General features: G+C 43.1%; 1 protein-coding gene across 6 annotated transcripts in view; it reads right to left on the bottom strand.

Moving 5' to 3' along the window:
• The window catches only part of tle3b (TLE family member 3, transcriptional corepressor b), a 29,753-nt gene extending 12,426 nt beyond the window's left edge, over window positions 1-17,327 (bottom strand). For 3 of the 6 annotated variants that reach the window (XM_084541636.1, XM_084541637.1, XM_084541639.1), the window contains exons 1-7: window positions 16,481-17,327; window positions 15,790-16,025; window positions 15,161-15,261; window positions 14,910-14,973; window positions 12,770-12,814; window positions 6,808-6,870; window positions 6,166-6,270 (exon numbers count right to left, since the gene is read on the bottom strand). In XM_084541636.1, the coding sequence (XP_084397762.1) occupies window positions 6,166-6,270; window positions 6,808-6,870; window positions 12,770-12,814; window positions 14,910-14,973; window positions 15,161-15,261; window positions 15,790-15,813 (402 nt within the window). In that variant the 5' untranslated portion in view covers window positions 15,814-16,025; window positions 16,481-17,327. Of the gene's footprint in view, window positions 1-2,610; window positions 2,647-6,165; window positions 6,271-6,807; window positions 6,871-12,769; window positions 12,815-14,909; window positions 14,974-15,160; window positions 15,262-15,789; window positions 16,026-16,480 lie in introns of all 6 variants that reach the window. The other 3 variants (XM_084541638.1, XM_084541634.1, XM_084541635.1) reach the window with 2 other exon arrangements.
• Window positions 17,328-19,793: the final 2,466 nt, after the last annotated feature.

Genomic DNA, 19,793 nt, shown 5'->3' with positions numbered 1-19,793 from the left:
ATAAATAAAATAAATAACAACAGATGCACTGATCATCTGGTTCAGAGCGGTGGGTGGCTGAAACTGTAGAACACATTTCTAAAACACACCTCTGATTTTATCAATATTTCTCAATTATTGTTCTAAAACAGATCACATACACCAACCAGCCACAACATTAAAATCACCAGCGTATTATTGTGTAGGTCCCCAACAGTTCAGACTCATCGTCAGGTCGTGGGCCGTCAGAGAGTGTCCTATGGTGTCTGGCACTAGGACATTGGTAGTGTTGGTAGATCAGTTTTTGATCTGGGGAGTTTGGGGGCCACGTCAACACAGTGGGCTATTTCTCATGTTTTTTTTGAGCGGTTCCTGGTCTGTTTTTTGTCAAGACCACATTGCAGAACACTGCACTGTAACAGGAGGATCAGCGTTATGCACTTCACCCATCAGTGGTTTTAATGTTGTGGCTGATCAGTATATGGCATCTTAAAACAGCCTAGCTCATTTACCACATTGACTGCAAACAAAGAAAAGAACAGTGTTACATTATTTAATTTCAGCGTTATTATTCAGAAATGACGTCTTTATATTGTTGAGGTCGTTCAACTAACTGTATAAAAGTAAAAGAAACTAAACACAGCGAATCATCACATTTGAGAAGCTGCAGTCACAGAATATGTTATTTGATGCTTAAATTAAATTATTCAAGTCACTGATTATTAAACAGTTTCGGGACTAATGTAAGTTGACTGAATCAGACCTGTACAAAGGTTTGCATGAGCCACAACACTGTGTCTGTGAAAAGACCACCTCCATGTTTATTCTTCAGGGTACAGGTCTCGTTTCATACCATGCAGCAACACTACACCTTACAAACTGCTTATTGTTTCTTACTGATGGTACATGACCTTTAGTTAACAAGTCACTCTGCCTTCAGATGGGGTTGTGTTTACTGCGGAAAGTCCATACGAGCAGTTTTCCCTTGAAGTCCATGACCTTGTAACTAGAAGTTGTGACGAGTATGTTGACGTTTATAATTTAATATGTATAAGTAAAATTTTGGTATTTAGTCTTTTTGGTCTTGATGGCGCCGACAAGCAGCGGCCATTTTCTAACTAACTGTCAGTGTTACCATTTAAATGCCAAACATTTTGTGTACAAGTTCACAAAACACATTTGAAGGTAGCACATGTTCAACTCTGCTCATCAGACAAGATCCAGAATGTTTTTGCTCCCTACCAACCCACTTCAATCATAGTTGGGACATAAAATAAATAAATCAATAGGTCTACACTTGAAAACCTCAAAACCTTTCAACACTCTGGAAAACCAAGCAACATGCCCTCCTCCCGGAAAATGCTGTTAAGCACAGACACACTGCAGAACACACACACATACTCCTCCCAAGAGGCCATGAATGTCTGGGAGAGGGAGGCAGCCAGAGAGTAGATAGACAGGAGTTAAATAGCCACTCAGGCAAGAGGGAAGCAAGTGCTTTAAAACAAGGTTAAATAACACTTAGCACGTCCATCAGCTGCCTCTCCACAAAGAAAAAAAAAAAACATGATTGCTATTCTGCTTGCCAGATAGAACTTCAATAACCTCATCCATACATTCATTACACAAAATGGAGAAACCAGACAGGGGTATATCTAGTGGCTTACCACATTTAAGGGTTTATTTAGCAGCTGGCCATTATTCAGCCCGCTCATTAAGTCGAGCTGGACCTGAAATCCTACAATGGGTATAAGCAACTGAGGGGCGGCATTGTTAATCGATATTGCACCAGTGTGCCGAGCAGCCCATTTGTTGTTGAAAAGCAAAAGCGAGCAAAGAGAGAGAGAAAGGGGCAGCCAGAACAAGAAGAGGAGGGAGAGGCAGAATCAGAAAATAACAAGAGAATGAAAGAGAGAGCGGGGCGAGGGATTGAGGCAGGGACGTCCCTATTGAGTGTGCCTAATGAGGAAAAGCGTGCAGGGATCATTATCAAGAAGCCTCATTAGCGAGCTGGGGCTGAGGAGAGGAGAGGGAAGGAAGTCGTGAGGGGTGGAGAGAGAGAGAGAAAATAAAGAGGGGAGAAAAATTTCAGAAAATAAATTGCTTCCAATTCAATATTCATGGATAAAGAGCTGGCTTCCTTTCACACTTATCTTTTTTCATTATGTGTAAATGCCGCGGCAGCTCAGGCAACTTCCACAGGAAACAGGCAATTAAAGTTAACTAGGCGAAGCTGGCTCCCTGCAGAACAGTACTGTCAGGTGGAACAAGCGTCAACAGCACCGGCACAAACCAGCTGGCAGACCGGCTTAATAAGTCTGGCAGCAATCGCCACATTACCCACTTATTCTGCGCTTTACAGACGCTTCTGTAGCTCATCGTATTTTCTTCAGATGCCGCGACAAAGACTAGACTAAAACCTACATTATAAACACAATCGTATTAGAATAAGACCGAGACACAGAACATTTTTTTATCGGGTTAGTCGTCAGAGAAAGACATGAAGGATAAGATGCCAGAGATAGCCAAATACACCCAAGTTTGTCTCAGAAAGGCATCATCTCCCCTTCACAAACACACACGTTAAAGACGGCAAGCAAAAAGTTAAAAAAAACACTTCTCAACACTGACCATGAAGGCTGGGTAGACACTATGAGGAGGCTGCTGCTGTTGGGTCAGAGAAGAGAGGAAGAGGAAAGATTCAGCCAGAGAAGAGAACAAGCAACAACACTGGGACTGCACCTGAGGGTTATTTTCACCATCAAATTAACTGCAGTAGTATTCTTCTCGGCAACAAATAAACACTTTTTTTTTTGTCTAATCAACCATACAAAACCCAAAGATATTCCATGTACAGTTAAAGTAAAGAAAACCATCAAATTACATCACATTTATGAAGCTAACTAGTGAAAACAAATACGCTGAAACTTTGTCAAAAACCTCAAACACAAGCTGCGTGCGTCAGAATTCATAGACGATAGTATTAATCGTGTGTCAATTTGGACACTCTGTGGACAAACATGCAAAAACAGAGGAGATCACTGTTGGCAGAGGAATCAGAGTGACATGAAAAACAAAACCAGGCGGTGCAGAAGTTTATCTTGTGTTCCACAGATTACCATTTACAGGATACGTGATAAGCAGCGCTCCATCTCTAACAGTCTTGTTAACCATTATCCAACTACAATCTTGCCCCGATGTTGAAATCATGGAAATGAGGATGGAAGCATGGAAATGAGGATGGCACCTCTGACACTTGTCAAATCAAACTCAATCGTACGTCGCCTGCAGCCAGAACTTATGCAAAGCAGCGGAGAGAAGAGAGGAGACCAGTTTGTGTCTTTGTCTCAGCTTCAGGACCATTTTACACGGTTCAAAATCATGATTTTGTTGAATATTACGGAAAGCTTTACAGAAAGAATCATAGTTTTAATCACTAGTTTACTGTAAGATGCGTCAGTTTATTTGTATTTGGTCCATCTCCAGGTGGATTTTAAAGAAACACTTACTTGCAGGTTATTGCGTAGACCTGGATCTTAATATAACTGTTCTGTACTAAATCCCCCTTCATGATAATTATAATGTTCAGTTTATGTTGAAACTGTGTAAGAAAGGTGTCATATTGGATATAAACTCACTTGCCAGTTCATTAGGTACATTCCTGAATGACTGCCGTCCTTCTCTCCTGTTATAATGTTGAGTTTATGTTAAAACCGTCTAAGAAAGGTCGACTGGGTGATCATTTTGGAGGGTGTAGTTTGTGGTGATGTTAACCTGGACTGAAATAAACACAAACGTGCGTCTATTATTTAGCCTAGCCCACTGACTAAAATGGGACAGTCTAATAATAGAAACGTGTTATCGGTACAACACAATACGACTCAATAGTACGACAAACCACAGCCTCAAAACTGAGAACACAGCTGAATCAACAGCTTGTGATGACGAACAATAACCTTCATCTGGTTTAAGATTTAATGCAAGACTGTTATATTATTATTAGAATGCATTCACAAGTGTACCTAATGAACTGGCAAGTACGTGTAGTCTTTTAGTTTTGAATGGTTGAATAAAGAAATTAATTAAGTTATGAAAGAGTTAATTTTCCCTTTCAGTTGATAGATCTGGCTTATTTAGGAAAGTCGTTGTATGTGTGTATGTGTGGTTTTAATACACATTGTATATGTATGTTTAGATAAATATACTGCATATACTGAGACTCGAGGCTCCACGTAGTCTCTGCAGTGCAAACATTCATTATGTGTGTGTGTTTGTGTGCAAAGACTCAAATCTAGTTTCTGATCTGAACTGCTGCAGAAAGCTGCCTGAGCTTAATGCTCTCTGAGTATCTCTGAGACTTTAATGATAAGACACCACAGCAGCACCGCCTCACTCACACTGTGGGGACATGGAGATTGATCACCTGCCATGTCTTCGCCCCAATAATTAAAGTCTGTTTTCCTGTGTGTGTGTGTTAATGTGTGTGCGCTCAGCCTTGCCCTGCCCACCCTTAATGAAAGCAGGGCCGGTCCTGTTGTGGACAGCCTCACTGAGCTGGTTGAAAAAGGAGAAAGGAAAAGGAAATGGCAACTAATTACCTTTAAAAAATGGGGGCTGTGCTCTTTGCTCATTTACCTTAATCGAATTTCGATATCCGCCTCTCACTGGGCTTGACCCCCTACGACTGGAACAGGCTAACCGCTGACTAACCTCTGCTACAGAGGGCTAATCAAAAGGGTCAGTTATCCATCAGGGTCCAACCCGCCTATTAAAAAGCACTTTTTAAATAAACGCAGATGGACCAGAATCACTAAAAACGTCCATTTGTTCAGAGTGAACACTGGTTCAGGGTTGTGGAAACAATTAAAAGGCCAATTACTGAATTCTGTATACTCTGGATCGCTGCAGATGCTTTTAAATTAAACTCTTAAGAAAGATTATTGTAGACAACATACTGGCACACGCACATTATGTTTTCAGATGTTACTTGTGAGCAACTGAGTAAAAAACAAAACTGTTTACAAAAAGGCTCCAAGTCGTAATTCCAACTGATTTCTGATTAGCTATGTTATCTCCCACCTGGCAGAAAGGCCTGCAGACACAAAGTGGTGATAAAACAGCTGCAAATCCACTGGTATTTTTAGTTTTGTGTGTAAATAAAACCCACTATTGACGCAAATAGATTCAGTTTGGCTGATATTAAAGTAACTATATACATGGAAACATTTGCTGGTGTCAGGTTTTACTTATTAACAACAACACAAAATAGCTCAGTTAGGCTAGCTAAATGACTAGATGTAAACAGCTGTGATACACATAAAGGGACTGTTTGTAAATACTCCAAAGATGGAATAACAGAAGATGTTCCTTTTCTCTTGATTCTGCCAAAGCTGCTCGAACGCAGTCTAAACCTTTTATCCACTACACCTTGCGAATGTTCAGTACCTGCTAAGTTCATACTGCAGTAATCTCTGTTGCAATCTCAGCGCTTGTCCTGACCCGACCACGCTAATTCCTCCTGCTATTGGGTCAGAGGTAAGGGTAAGCCTGTTGGCTGGAACCTTTTATCTAATTAAAGTGCAGCCAAAGTGAAACCTGAGAAACGCAGTGATCTGATCTCAGTCTGGACTGTGTGCTACATATCAGATGTTTTTTTTTTTTTTTTTTTGACTCTGCCCGGGAGGAGGAAAATCCGAGCAGAGCTGCAGTTAGGAGCTACATCCTGCACGCTGACAGGTCATGGTTAACCAACAATCAGAGAAATTAGAGCAGTGAACGCCATGTTGAAAACACATTGCAAACATTGTGAACTTAAAATAAAAAACATAATAAACCACTGGAGACAGGGACAAGTCTGCACACGCTAGGAGGACACAGAGTTACTGGTTTGTATTAAATCAAATACCACAGACAGGAGGAAAACTGTTCCAGATTAATTCCCTAAGCCACTTCTATCCCCTTTTCACCCTCGTTTTCCTCCTGAATCTATTGCCCTTTCTCTAGTTACCCTTGGCATGCAACACTTCAGCTGAAACGCAGAAAGGTGAAATAAACCCATAAGCGTAATGTAATGCAGCACGCTTGAATAGCCTATAAGTGTGTCTAGAAAGCTGGTCCTCCTCTGTGCGTGCAGTTTTGCCCCTGGCCTCATGTCAAATGAAGGAAGAAAAAGGGGGGTATACACACAGTCAGAGGCAGATTGGGAAGTCCACGTACCCCGATGATAGCATTGAGCTCGGTCATCGTCACCTGCTTGGCACGCTCAACAGCCTGAGCCACCTGCTGTTGGTGCTGCAAGACATAATGAACAGTTTATAGTCGCTAAATCAATAACAAATATAGTCATTAAATCAAACTCCAAGTCAATACAGTGCGATTTACAGGAATCAAAAATAAAGTAACCAATAAAGCTGGTGTATATTTGAGACATTTAAAATCAGTCTTGGTTTCTGTAGCATCTTAACCTGTGAGAATATAACTTTACAACACTGTAGACTAAGAAACGAGAGAAAGAAAACCAAAGGACAGGACAAACCATTTGAGTTTCCTATGTGATAAAGGTCAGACTCTTCAGAAATAAGATTTCTAGTTTTCATTTATAGGTTTTAAATAGACTATTCAAAATTGTGACAACTCTTTCATTGTTAGATCTAATAAACATCTGGAGTGTTAGATGTAGTGAATGATACGAGATGCCTCGTCATTCCATTGACAAAGCCTCTGAACAACAGACACCCTCACAGTTTCCTGTACAATTATACAGTACATTACGAAACAAATGAGTCTCATTGTCATTGTTGAAATGCTGCTCGCTGGGTTGACACTCACCTCTTGTGACAAGAACGGCATGATCTGAGCCAGAATCGCATTGAGGCGTTTGGCAATCTCAGTCTGCAGGAGAAGAGAAAGATTCAAGATTTATTTATTGTCAAGAAAGAAAACATTTGAACTATTCACTAATACTGCACGCCGCCAGCAGCACAAGCACTGAGCAGTTAAATTACCTATAAAACAACACTAATGTCTGCAGCATCCATCAGGGCAGACCATGTATTTCTTAACTAAACTGGGACCGCCTTAGAACAAATTTACTTCCCCCTCTCTCTTGCCTCCATTAGGCTCAAGCCTTATTTCATTAGGAGGCTGAAATATGCTAATACCATCTGGCTAGAGAGAGCCTAATGAGGTCCATACTTCATAATTACAGCCCATACAGAGGGGGGTAGGGCACGCTAAGGCAGACAGGTTAACTCTCTGCCCCTATCTATCAGAGGCATCTTTGGTATCGACCACAGAATATTAGCTGGCAAGAGTAAGATGATACTGCAAGGTTCGACGTGCACAGAGCACTTTACAGCGCAGCATTTGGACAAATGGAGATGCTGCTCTGCCCGCCAACCGCACTTGAAGGTCCCAGGACATTTAGCCCAAACTGATTTCCTTTTTTAAAATCTGCACTTTCCACAGAGAGAGAGAAATAGAGAGAGAGACGAGGATGACAATGAGGAGCGGAAGACAAAAGTAGAGAGCAGAATAAAAGAAGGGGTGGGTTCTGTGTGGGGGTGATGAATGGTGAAGTGAAACCCTCTGATTTGACACTAAGGTAATGTGGTTTGACTGAACCGAGGGAGGTGAACTAATTGATTCTGAGAGATTAGGGGTGGAGGCCCAGCAGGTGTGTGTGGGTTGAAGAGGTCCTTCCCGCCGTTTTATTCCTCGCCACTGCATTCCGCTCATTTTCTCCCTTAACTTTGTTTGACTATGAAAGGGGGAGGGAGACGAGGGAAGGAGAAAGAAAGGGGAAAGGGGGACAGGAGGTGCCAGTAGCTTTCTGCACAACCTCTTTGTCACTCTTTTCATTTCAGAGGAGGGGGGACAGGAAGGGAAGGGACGAAGAGGAGGGGACAGACCTTTGCTGGCCTGTCAGGAATTATCTCACAACCCTCGTCTGACCTCAGACGCACTGTGCTCTCTCCCCTTCATGCTAATCTCCACTACTCTCCTCTGTGCCCTCCCTCCCTCCTTCCTCTTCCTCTCTCATCACCCCCTCTTCTGTTGCTGGGGCAACGCTATCTGGCACGGCTGATCGTTATGTAAATTGGGCTGGGGCTCTGACCAGAACAGCCTGTAAAATCATATTAGGCGCAGCACAGAGGCAGGTCATTAAATTGAATTTTCAGCCTGTCGATCTGATCGGCACGGGAAATTAATGAGGGATAACTGGGATTGGGGAGGTGGGGAGGGGGCTGCCACAGAGAGCGGGGGAGGCTCTTTGGAGACTCATAAACCATCATCATTAGCAGGGGCTGGATACAATGACACATGGTAGGGTAAGAGGGATTCGGTATCACAGCACTTCCCTGGAAATGGCTGCAAGGGGAGCAACATGGGGTTGTAGAAACAGTGGTTGGTGATACACTCAGCTATCAGAGCAGCTACATTACAAACCATCACTCACACAGAAAGGCATCCATTTGTTCATAGCAAATCACTACTTCAGAGCCTCCATTTGAAGCCGAAAACATTCATGGATTTCAGGTGCACTCTGCCTTTTTTTTGTTGAATTGTTTAGCGCACTGTGCTAAAAACACAGGTTTCTCTCGTCGATTCGTTCTGAAAGGCAGACTGGAGCACCAGGTGCCTTGAGAGCAGAGATCGCGCCGAGCAGCGTTTTTATTTTTAAGATAAACGTTCCCAAACCCATGACTTCCTCAAAAATTTACCCCCAAGTTGAAATATTAGCCAGGAAATAAAACAATGGAACGGGCTTCCTTTGCACCCATTTTTTTTTTTTTTTTGTGGCCTATTTACTGCAGTGTCATTTCTCAGCTACAGTTTAAGAGAATATGAGGGCTCACACATCAACCTGAGGAATGTACTGTAACCCCCCTCCACAATTGAATCACTGCTGTTATCAGGTACATCTAGTCCTTCGTCTTCAAATTTAGCCTCTTCAGTCTGTTCAGACAAGAGTTCACACGTGTTGAGGAGGACAAATGGGCTCATGGTGTGTTTGCGCGCCTTTTTGACAGCCATTTTGAAGGGGGAAAAAAAAAAAACACTGATAACACAGCCAATGACTCGCAGCACTCATAACGACTCCCACTTTACTTCGGAGGCACTATTTCCCACAGTGCTTTTAGTTGCAAAGACAGGCACTGGAAAGAGTTTATTGTCACTTAAAGCCACTGAAAACAGAAGCCTTTGAGCCAGCAGAAGCTTTTCACCGCAGCTCCACAATTACAGGTACTCAGGGTTGTCTAGTAGCACCAGAGCTTGGAGAGGCTCTCTCTCCATCGCATCCCTCCGTCAATGGTGCGTTGAAAGCCATTTGGCTGTTTGTCGCTCCAGGCATTAGCCCCCGAGTGGAGAGCAGAGTCTCTGACGAGGATTCAATTGGCGAGGAAAACAAGTGGCATATGACGGGGGTTGGGGGGGGCAGAGATGGCTGTTTGGGAATTATCTTCTCAGCCAGAGCAGAGGAAGAAAGAGGCACTTAGAGGTATCGCGTTCATTACAAATGCATGAAGAATATTTTGCATGTGCATGTCAGTCTATTTTGAGCGCATACGCACAAAAAGGAAGTGACACGCTTTTCTGCAGGGGAGCGTATGGAAATAGGACGTTTTACAAAAGATTACATGCGATTTCGTTTCATTTTTTTTAAACTTTTCCGTTTGAATTATGCAGTTTATATGTACAAACACACACAAACACACACACTAATTCTGTAACACTGTTGTACCAGCTCTTCCAGTCTGACCATCAAAATAAAGCTCGTCCTCCGGTAACCTCGTCCACCTCCCTAGAGAGTCTATGTGTGTGTGTGTGTGTGTGTGTGTGTGTGTTCTCATAGTCAGTTTGTTTTGGCGTTGAGACAGATCGGCCATCATCACCTTGGCAAACAATTCCAGGAATCCTGTATAAATTATTCATCTGCACAAGCTCTTTCTCCCTCCCTCTGCTCCCCGTTTCACCCTCTTCCTCCAGGAAACGGACAATTCTCCTTGATGAAGCACTTTCTCCGCTTCCCTCATCATTCATTCAACAAGTGAGGAAATGGATAAGTACAACAGATTCACAAAATGGCCACCGAAAGCACAGCAGCCAAATAAAATATCAATATGTTGGTTGACTGTTAATCCCCAAGAGTCATATTTTTTCCGTTCGCGTTGCTTTCAATTCACCAACGCAGAAATCAAAATGTAGGCGAGCGTACAAGCGAGATAAACAGGGACCACAACAGGGAACAGAGGTAGTGAAAAACAAAGCAACCCCCACCACAAAGTCAGCAGGGCACGTTGCTGAGGCAGCCTAATGAGCTGCGCTAATTAAAATCACTTATTGACAGCAAGCGAGGGTGATTACCTCCACCCTGCACTCTTTGCCATCATAAGAGACACTGTCAAAACAAATTACCCCCCGGCAGCCGCACAGATCCCTTTCATAGCAACCGGCGTAGAGGAAAAAAAAACAAAAAAACGTGCGTCTGCTGGAACTTGAATACATTGTGTTTCCATGTAAAGAATGTATTTATTTACATGTGCCTGTGTTTGTGCAAGTTGCTTTAATAATAAAGGAATGAAAACACAAAGTGAGCGTTTCACAGTGCAATAAATCTTCAACACAAGCGAAGTAATATGCCTGCCTCCATCCAATAATCCAGCCACCCTCCCCTCCCCTCCCTTCGTACCAATAACAGGGACAGCTAAGGGCCGTCTGTTTACCTCTCGCTGATGTCATCACAAACACTCGTTCACCAGGGATGGGAGAAGGGAGAGAGAAGACGGGAGGTGGGAGAAGTCATGCATTATTCAGAGAGCTCCGGCGACTCCACCGGGCTTATTGATAAACAAAGGAGATGCACAGGAGAGGACAAGTCGATTAACCCATTTACCCCGAAGCCCCTCGCTCCGTTCCTGTCTTCACCGCCCCCCCCCACCACACTTGTTTTGTCCACCGCCACCAGAATACACCCACAACAACCAGCTACACCCCCCCCCCCACCACCCTGCATCGCTTAAACCTCCTTGTTAGTGATAAGTGTCTGACAGGAAACACTAGAGAGGGGGTGGGCACAGGTTTAAGCTCCTTGATAAAACAGAAAACACACCTAGTTAGCGAACACACACACACCACGTGATTACAAAAAAAAAAGCGTCCACGCCTCATGAACTGCGCAGTGTGCTGCTGTTCCAACTGAGCTACCCTCCCACTGATGCCATTAACCTTCTGGATCTGAGGGCCACGAAGCCTCCACCCCTCCACTCCCTCCATCTCCCTCTCTGACAGACTCCCAGTCTCATACATCATATCAAACAGCTAATGACACAAGGGCCATCATTCACATTAAATCGTCGGGGTGGCGTGGAGGGGGGAGAGTGTGGCAATGGAAAGATATAAGGGCATCGAGAGGAGGTGGAAAAGGAGAATTGAAAAGGCAAAGGCGACAGAGAAAATGTAAGTGTAGAAAGATAAGAGAGGGTCACGTGGAGATCATGTTAATCTATTTTCTCCTTTTTAAGTGACGCTGACCAGAAGGCCCCGGGTCAAACCTGTAGCTAAACTGAGCTGTTTTGTAGATTTAATTCGACTTTTAGAGCGGCGTGGTGACTTTGCATTTAGGAATGTGGTGCGTCTGCAGTAGGTGTGAGATCAGCCGATATCTTATCCTAACAAAACCAAGCATTATCTGGCTGTATATCTAGAAGATTACAGACAGACAGACAGACAGCATGCAAGCTCCTGAATCTGTGGAGCAAAACATTTCAGATAAGAGCCTCAAAATACCTCCAGACATCTCACAGATATGAAAGAAATTACACACTACTACAATGATTGACCTAAAATTGATCAGCAAACCCTGAGCGGCAGCTAATACCTCTTCTTATTGTCAGATTAAGCTACGTTTTCATTGTTTAGTCTGTAAAATGACAAATGAAGAGCTACTTTTGTCCAAGCAACAGTTCAAAAGACCGGTCCCCTTTTTTTGGTTGATAATCGAGACTACAACACAACCCCAGACTGAACCCATGTGAAGCCAAACACCTGTTTGCAAGACGCCGTTAACAACAGACAAAACAAACACAACAACCGAATCCATCCCTTTTCATTTCCACCCAGATGAATAGCAGAGCGCTGCTGAAGCTACTGGGCTCACGTTGCCTCTTTCAGTTAATTCAGCAACTGGATTGAGGGACAGTTTCCACAAACACTAGACCAACCTGCCTCCAATACTCCGCACAAGATCAAGTGGAATCAAACACGTTTCCAGGCTGAGATGGCTCTAATGCAGCCGCTTCCTCCTTCTACTATTAGTCTACCGAAAAGTCTCATTGGGCCGTGTATCTGTGTTTTGCCCTGTTCGTCTATAGAAGTCTTTCCACTGCAGCGTGACGCTCTGCGCTGGGTGGCAGCTGAACTAATGAGCTTTTAGCCCGACTGGCACTGGCAAGGCAGATACAGAACAGTGCAGGCATGTATGTGAAAGACAAACCACACAAAAACACTTCTTCTCAAGACGGTTTTGTGCCAAATACTTCACTTTAATCTTATCAAACCATCCCCATCAGGCAGCGTGCCCTTCGTGTTGTTTAGCCCGTCAGCATTTTCACCACAGGAAGCCAGTATGTGTACGCTTCCTTGAGGCGTTTAAGGATGAGGGTACAAACTAAGGTCAGGTATGCATGCATGTATGTGTGTGTGTGTGTGTTTATACTCTTCATTCACTAGGGGGGAAAAACAACAGTGTTTTGGCTTTACACAGACCATCTCTGATATGTCTACATACCTGTTTGTGCATCTCAATGTTGAGCCCATAAGACATCTCATAGTACTGTAAAATAAAGGAGATACAACATTAGAAAGACATTTTTCATTCGTTCACTGAATCAAAAGAGACGATACACTCACTTGCCAGTTCATTAGGTACACAAGTTAAAACAAATGTATTCTAATGTAGCAGTATTCCTATCAATCTTCATAAAGGTTATGGTCCATTCATTTAAAATAACTGAAAAGGCTTTGGATTCAACCGTCTTTTTCTTTTGGGGCTGTGGTTTGTAGCACTATTGAACTGTAATGTACCGTTTCTGTTATTTTGACACCCCCACTTTAATCCGTGGGCTAGGCTTTATCGTTTAATTTAATCCAGTTTAATCCAGCGCCACAAACTACATCGTAAAAAAAATTGTCTACCAGTTGAATAATAAACATTCTTCCTCACTGTTTTTAACATAAACTGAACATTATAACAGTCCTGAAGCAAAGATTTAGAGCAGGACTGTAATTATTAGAATACATTTGTTTTCATTAGTGTAATCTTAACGATATAATGTATACCTTTTCTTAAGTGCGCACGATAAACTACAAGTTACTTCTGACTTTTCTTGGCTGAGGATTGGTGCAACAGTGCGGTTGACTGGTATCAGATATTTATCAGATCTCTAAAGCACCCAAAGAATAAAAGAGAAGTCCGGTGAACCATAAAAAAAAAACACAAAAAAAAACACTGTCATTAACCAAAGAGGCCGAGGACTTGACACACTGCTCCAGCCACAGCAGCAGACGACTGGTTCCTGTTTACTTGTACTGGGCACTGTCTGTCTTTGAGCGTAAACGCCATCTACAGTTTTAAAACTCCAAAGGAGAATGCCGCTACTATTACTGAAAACAACACTATCTGTTATTGATTGCCAAAAGCCCGAGAGCCCACCAACAGATACAGACGAAAGCCTGGTAAGTTTGTCTGCCGTGTTTATCAAACACTCAGCAAACAACTTAGATTTATAAAAGCTACTCCCACCACCTTCTGGTTCCTCACAGGGAAAATAATATTTAACAAACGTACTGCTGCGTTTGGTTAAAGTCATTCCTTTCATGTACAAACAAGATAAGCAAGCACATGCAATCTAAAAGCGCAAAAGTTACATCACTCGTCAGATAAAGATTGTTCTTTTTCCACGGACACAATGAAGCCCTTCCTGAATCAGAAGGGAACTTTTGAGCCGAGCTGTCCCTTCAGATCTATTTGTCTTCATTAAACTCAAATGGTATTCAAACCGTTTCACATTTCACACTTATCTCGAAAGCGGTTTCTTTAAAAAGGTGAGCGCATGCAAAATACAGGGCAGCAAAACGTAAAGTTAGCGGTATGATATGGAGAGCATTTAATATTATAGGTTACTGGCTTTGTAGTAAAAACGTATTGTCATCATCAATTAATCTGTTAATTATTCCTATTATTTCCTACAAAATGTCTTAAAATCCCAAATAGATATGTTTAGATTGCGTTTAGGGTTCAATCATAAAATATGAAGAAAGAACAGAAAATTGTTATGTCTTAGAGTCAGTAAAAAGCAAAAGTACAAAAGTAAATGCTAACTCTTATGCTATCAGTCTTAGTTTTATACATGTGAGTCTTTTGGATTATAGGTCTAATAAAAAGTATTCCTGCTAGTACTGTAACAACGCTATTATCTTTATGGCTGGAGAAAACACACACCAAGTCTCTGCGTGCCTGAGAGACCCCTGGGTGTGACCCCCACGGTTACTTTGGGAGAGTTAAGTTAAAAAGAACACAGGAAAGCCTCTGATTCGTTCACAAAGCCGGCAGACCCGTCATTAACCTCCAGTGGGTCACGTTGGGTGTGTTACGGAGGGGTGGAGAATGGGCCATAAAGAGGACCCCGGAGCCCCGTCGTCACACCCTGCAATCAATGGCTGGACGTTTGACCCCTGCTAGAGTTTCAGCCGAACCCTCCCCCCACCCCGCCCCGTCTTATCCAATGAACACCCAGACGTGAGTCAACAATCTGACATGGCCTTTGCAAAAAAACACCCGGCCCGCAACACCTGTGACTGTTCACCTGAGGCAAAAGGGAGGATGTGGCGTTAAATCAGATTCGCGGCTTTACAATTGTTGCTCTTACCATGACGTAGTGACGCTGCATCTCTGTCTTCTCATTGGCCAGTTTGTCGTACTCCACTTTGAGACTTCAGAAAGAGAAAAAGGGAAGGTTTCACTTGTAACGCTGAAACTGAACCACCTTCATATACGACATAAAAATGTAATTACGTTAGAACAGACTTGCTGCATAAAGCTACAGTAATGGAACCAAACACCTTCCTCTTCCTGTTGTTTCCAGGCAGCCAGTGCTGTTTACAGTAGGCTAGTCATTACCTGTGGTACTGGGCCTGCAGGAACTGAAATTCGTCTTTGATCCTATCACAGGACTCCGCCACTGTGAACTTGAAGCCAGGCTGCCCTGGTTGGTGAGGTGCCTGAAAAGTGTAAAGTTGAAAATACATTTAGGTGTAAATAACATTATCACAGGTCCCCCTCTCTCTCTCTCTCTCCTGTCACCTCCTCCTACTCTTCCTTTTTCTTGGTAAAGTGTGTTATTTCTCTTCATGGTTTCTCATTTCCCCCTGAGCTTTGCCTGGCAAGAGGAGAGGAGCCGCTTTCACTCAAAGACATGTGTAAAGTGAGAGGCGGACGAAGAAAGTAAGGCATCCAGAAGATAATGAGGGATTTCAGTGAACAATTAACATTTTAACCTTGCAAAAAATGCAACTAAAACAAGTTTACAGAAGCAGGTGATGATCTCCTTTACTGAGAAAAGAAAATCTCTGATCTTGTTGCCAGTAAACACCATCTCAGTTGCTGCCGGAGGAGCTCCTCAGCAGCACCAGACCATAAATAGTAAGGTGTGGATCAGCAGCTCCACTCTGTCCAGCCAATTAGTCCCATTTTAAAAGGCGAGCTGCATTTGCATTAATTTACAAATACTGAGCGAAACTGCTACTTACCGGATGCCGGCCTTGTGGATACATGTCGGAGTCCTTTACACGAGGGAATCGGTGTGTTTTCGCTCCTCGTTGCCGTCGGTAATAATCCCAGTGAAGGTGCGGTAAATCACCGCCGCCCCCTCCCCTACACACGCAGGATGGCGGCGGACAAAAGCCTTGTTCTCGGCTGCGAGGCGCGCACTCAGACCCCGAACCGCTGGATGTAGACTATCACCTCCACGGACGTTTCTTTCCACCTAAACAAACAGAAAACACGGAGCACAGCTGAGATCACATCCACGGCACCTAAAACAACACGAATTAAAAGCTTTATCACTCAACGGGGCTGCTCTGCTATATCCGTTACGTAAAACGAGAATAAAGTGTTTTTTATTCTCCTTTTTATTATTTCCCACTTTGTGTCGCGTGGATTTGCATTATAGCGAGAAAAAAAATAGCGTTTTATCCCTTTAATAAAATAGATCTCAAAGTTTTTAGTTGTGGTTAAGTAACCCCGCAGCGACACGATGCTTGTCTTTGCTCTTAAATCTAACGAGTTGTCTTCCATAAAGGGAAAATGACGGTGGTTTTTGTTGGTCCGTGAAGATCAGAAAACAAGGAGCTGCAGCTTTCAAAGTCGGCTGCCATAAAGCCACACAACCTCCACCTCCACCCGTCTTGTTAGCGGCTCTCTTCGTGTAGCCCTTTTTACCTTTGTCTCGACTGATTCCTCCCTTCTGCCGTACAGGTAGAAAAAAAATAATAATATCCACACACGGCTTAAATATCCTCGTGAGAGTCACCGTAGGCTGATAAAAGCGAAAAATGTCCGTTTCTGTTTTTCATAGACTTCTTCTTTTTCTTCTTTGGCCCCTTGAAAGTCCTTTAAAACCCCGGTGATCCCGAGGCGGAGAGCGTCGCTCCGTCCGGTCGGACGTTGGAAACCCCTCGACTCGGACGAGTTGTTGACCGTAGACAACTTCAAACAAAACCCCGCGTTAGATCCCGCGGCCGTCGGTGAATCCTCCAGTAAGTCCGGAGATGATTATCTGCCCACTAAATCGGGTATTTTCGTTAAAAATGTCGGCCGTTGTGAAATTCACCGCCAGCCTGCCGTTGGTACCCAGTTCCTCCGCCGCGCGCTGTACCACACACAGACTGTGCACTGACACGAGGACCCGACTGCCGAGAGAGGACCGCGCGCTGGCCAATCAACTTCTCCGGAGGAGTTCGGCGCAAGCGGCCAATCACAGCGCGCCATCCCCCACGTGGGGTTTTGAGAAAACGACGGATCTGATTGGGCCGCGGAATGTGACCTCACATGTTCGCCATTTTGGATTTGAAGTGACATTCGGTGCGTTCAACAACTTGTTCAAAACAAAGACAATAATTTATATCTTTGTGCATTTCAGCGTGTCACATTATTCCAGAATACATGCCTGCAATTTTTATCATTAAAAACAACGCACATTCACAGGAAAATAACAAGGCAAAAAATTACAATGCGGCATTTATAATAAAGGCTGTGAATATGTGCTTGCTATGTGAACAAGTGTAAGCAAGTGTGACCCTGAAAAAAAACAAAAAAACAAGTTAGAAACAGGAAGATCGCACTTTGTGTTCTTAACAGAAGAAGCAGGCAGATATGCCAAGAAAAAGAAACGTGTCCTGTGACAAAGCCAAGAATAATAGGGGCTCGCAGCAATTCATTCATGACTCGAAGCACGCAGAAGAAGTGAATACGGCTTCATCTGCTGCAGAGTGTCCTCTGAGTGACTTGAATTGATCGACCTATTTCTAACGAGACCTCAAGCATCTACAAGCTTTCCTATCAGCAGCACTAGGTAGGCTACAAACACGTCTGCGCCTCAGCCTATCACGTGTTGCTCGCTATGCCTGCCCCCACGTGGGTCCTCCACTCCCTCCCATCCCCACTTGACTGCGTTTTATCCAATGGTGGCGCGGCTGTCTTCCTGCGCGGCTTGCAATTGGCTCGGCGCTGGAAAAGCTGTCAGTCATGAGTCCGGGTTGTCAATTAAACCCACGTTGGGTACGGCGCTGACAAATGCCTGTGCTACTCTCCCTCCTGCCTGCGAACAGTGCCTGGAATGGCTGCTTAATTAGCTTCGAATGGCTTTTCCTTTCAGCTCAAACAATCTGTCACTACCATGTGGTAAAAAGAGCCCTGCATAAAACAAAAGCAGGAAAAAAAAAAGCCAGTAGGGGCTAAATATCAGTTTGATTCCCCCCCTCTTCAACCCCTCCTCCATGAAAACATTTGCTGCAAAACAAAGCTTTTACCTCGCTCAAACATTGGCTCCTTTCACTCATCTGTTTCTGCCCTCGTTTTCCTTAGAAATTTTTTTTTTAAATCTGGGTGTCCTTTCCGATTAAATTTAAGGAGGGAATTTTTGCAAGTGTTTAAGGAAGCTTACATGACATTTATGGTTCTACTGATTTATTAAGGTGTTTATATTTAGATGTCTTAGCCTTAAGGAGTAGTCATTTTACCCACCTCAAGATAGTTTTAAAGTGATAGCCCGTATTAAGACAACATTTAAGACTGTGGCGATACAAAAGCACATCAAGCAAATCAGAAAATATGAAATGTGAATGATTTGTTAATATTATTTTCATGTTAAGAAAGTCAGCTCCTGCTTTCCTTTTTTGCACAATAACCATGTAAAGAACATATTCCTTAAATGCAGACAAAACTAAGATAACGTAAGATGTACCTTTATCATTTTATACATCTATTGACTTTATTGATGAAATTTCATTATATGTAGCACAACAAAGCGGCCAGAAGTCAAGACAGATACCAAATTTGAACTGCAGCTAGCATGCTGCGAGCTTTAGCTGTTGCTTAGCAACAAATGCATCCCTCCTGCAGATGTGGTGACATCAGTTGGGATAATAACTCATGTACTGAGGGCATGTCAGTGAGCGACACACTCGCCGGGAGACTTTAGAGGCGGTTTTCACACAGAACTTAATGATGAATTATCTCGGTAGCTGTAATCATGGGACGCTGAGTGGGAACAGACTTTAAATCACGCATGAACTCTTTGCACGTCTCCAAAGTCAAGCTTCCTGAAGGAACTTAAGATGTTGATTCGATGATGCTGGTTCCCTGTGTTGCGATTTTATATGAAAGCCACACAAGTTGTGGTATCCGTTTTAATAATTTCAGTACTGACTAAAACTGAAACGTAGCCAGAAATGTCATCAACATACAGTACTTATACATACTGTTAATTATTTAGTAAATCTTTGTACTATACTGCTGTAGGTCAAACTGCTAAAAAAAAGCTAATGCTAGTCCTTTTTTTATTTTATTTTATTTTTTAACTATTATCACCAGGATGCAAGCAACACCTCCTTGTTGTTGCCATGGGACTGTGCTTGGTTTGCAACGATATTCAGGTGGAGGTACATGTCAAAGTAAAATCCACATAAATTCCAGGACCCCGGTTTCTCAGCAGAACATTACTTATTAAAGAGATCAACACTGGGTTTCCCTTCACCAGTTGATGGTTTTAATGTTGTGGCTGATCGATGTATTCCGCTCTTTAACATGCTTTTTATTAAAAAAGTATGAAAATTTCATTATCACATTATGGAAAAATTGTAATTATCAAAAAAATCCACTGAAGTAATTTCCTCTCTGCCTCGCCGACGTTTGACCTTTGAACCTGTGCGCACATACCTGCAGACTAAACCTGACAAGAACAGATACACGAATTCAGGAGTGATCTTTGGCGTCTTGTTACTTAGTTTCAGGGGATCAGTGGGTCATTCCACCTCACAGGCTCTTTTTGTATGAAGCTTGTTTGTGTGTATTTCCACTGCTCGCTCCAGCTTCCTCTCACATTCCACACACATGCCAGCCAGGTGTATTAGAAGCTTAATTGGCCGTAGGTATGACTGTGAAGGTGTCTCTATCTGAACATGGCGGCCTGCTCTCTACATGCTGCAGGCCTGTGCAATGAATGGTTTTAAGGATTCGCGCGTTTAAGGAGAGT

This window comes from Chelon labrosus, assembly GCF_963514085.1.
Source record: "Chelon labrosus genome assembly, chromosome: 3".
Taxonomy (NCBI): domain Eukaryota; kingdom Metazoa; phylum Chordata; class Actinopteri; order Mugiliformes; family Mugilidae; genus Chelon; species Chelon labrosus.
The sequence above is the reverse complement of the archived record's forward strand: the minus strand, read 5'-3'. Positions and strand labels throughout refer to the sequence as shown.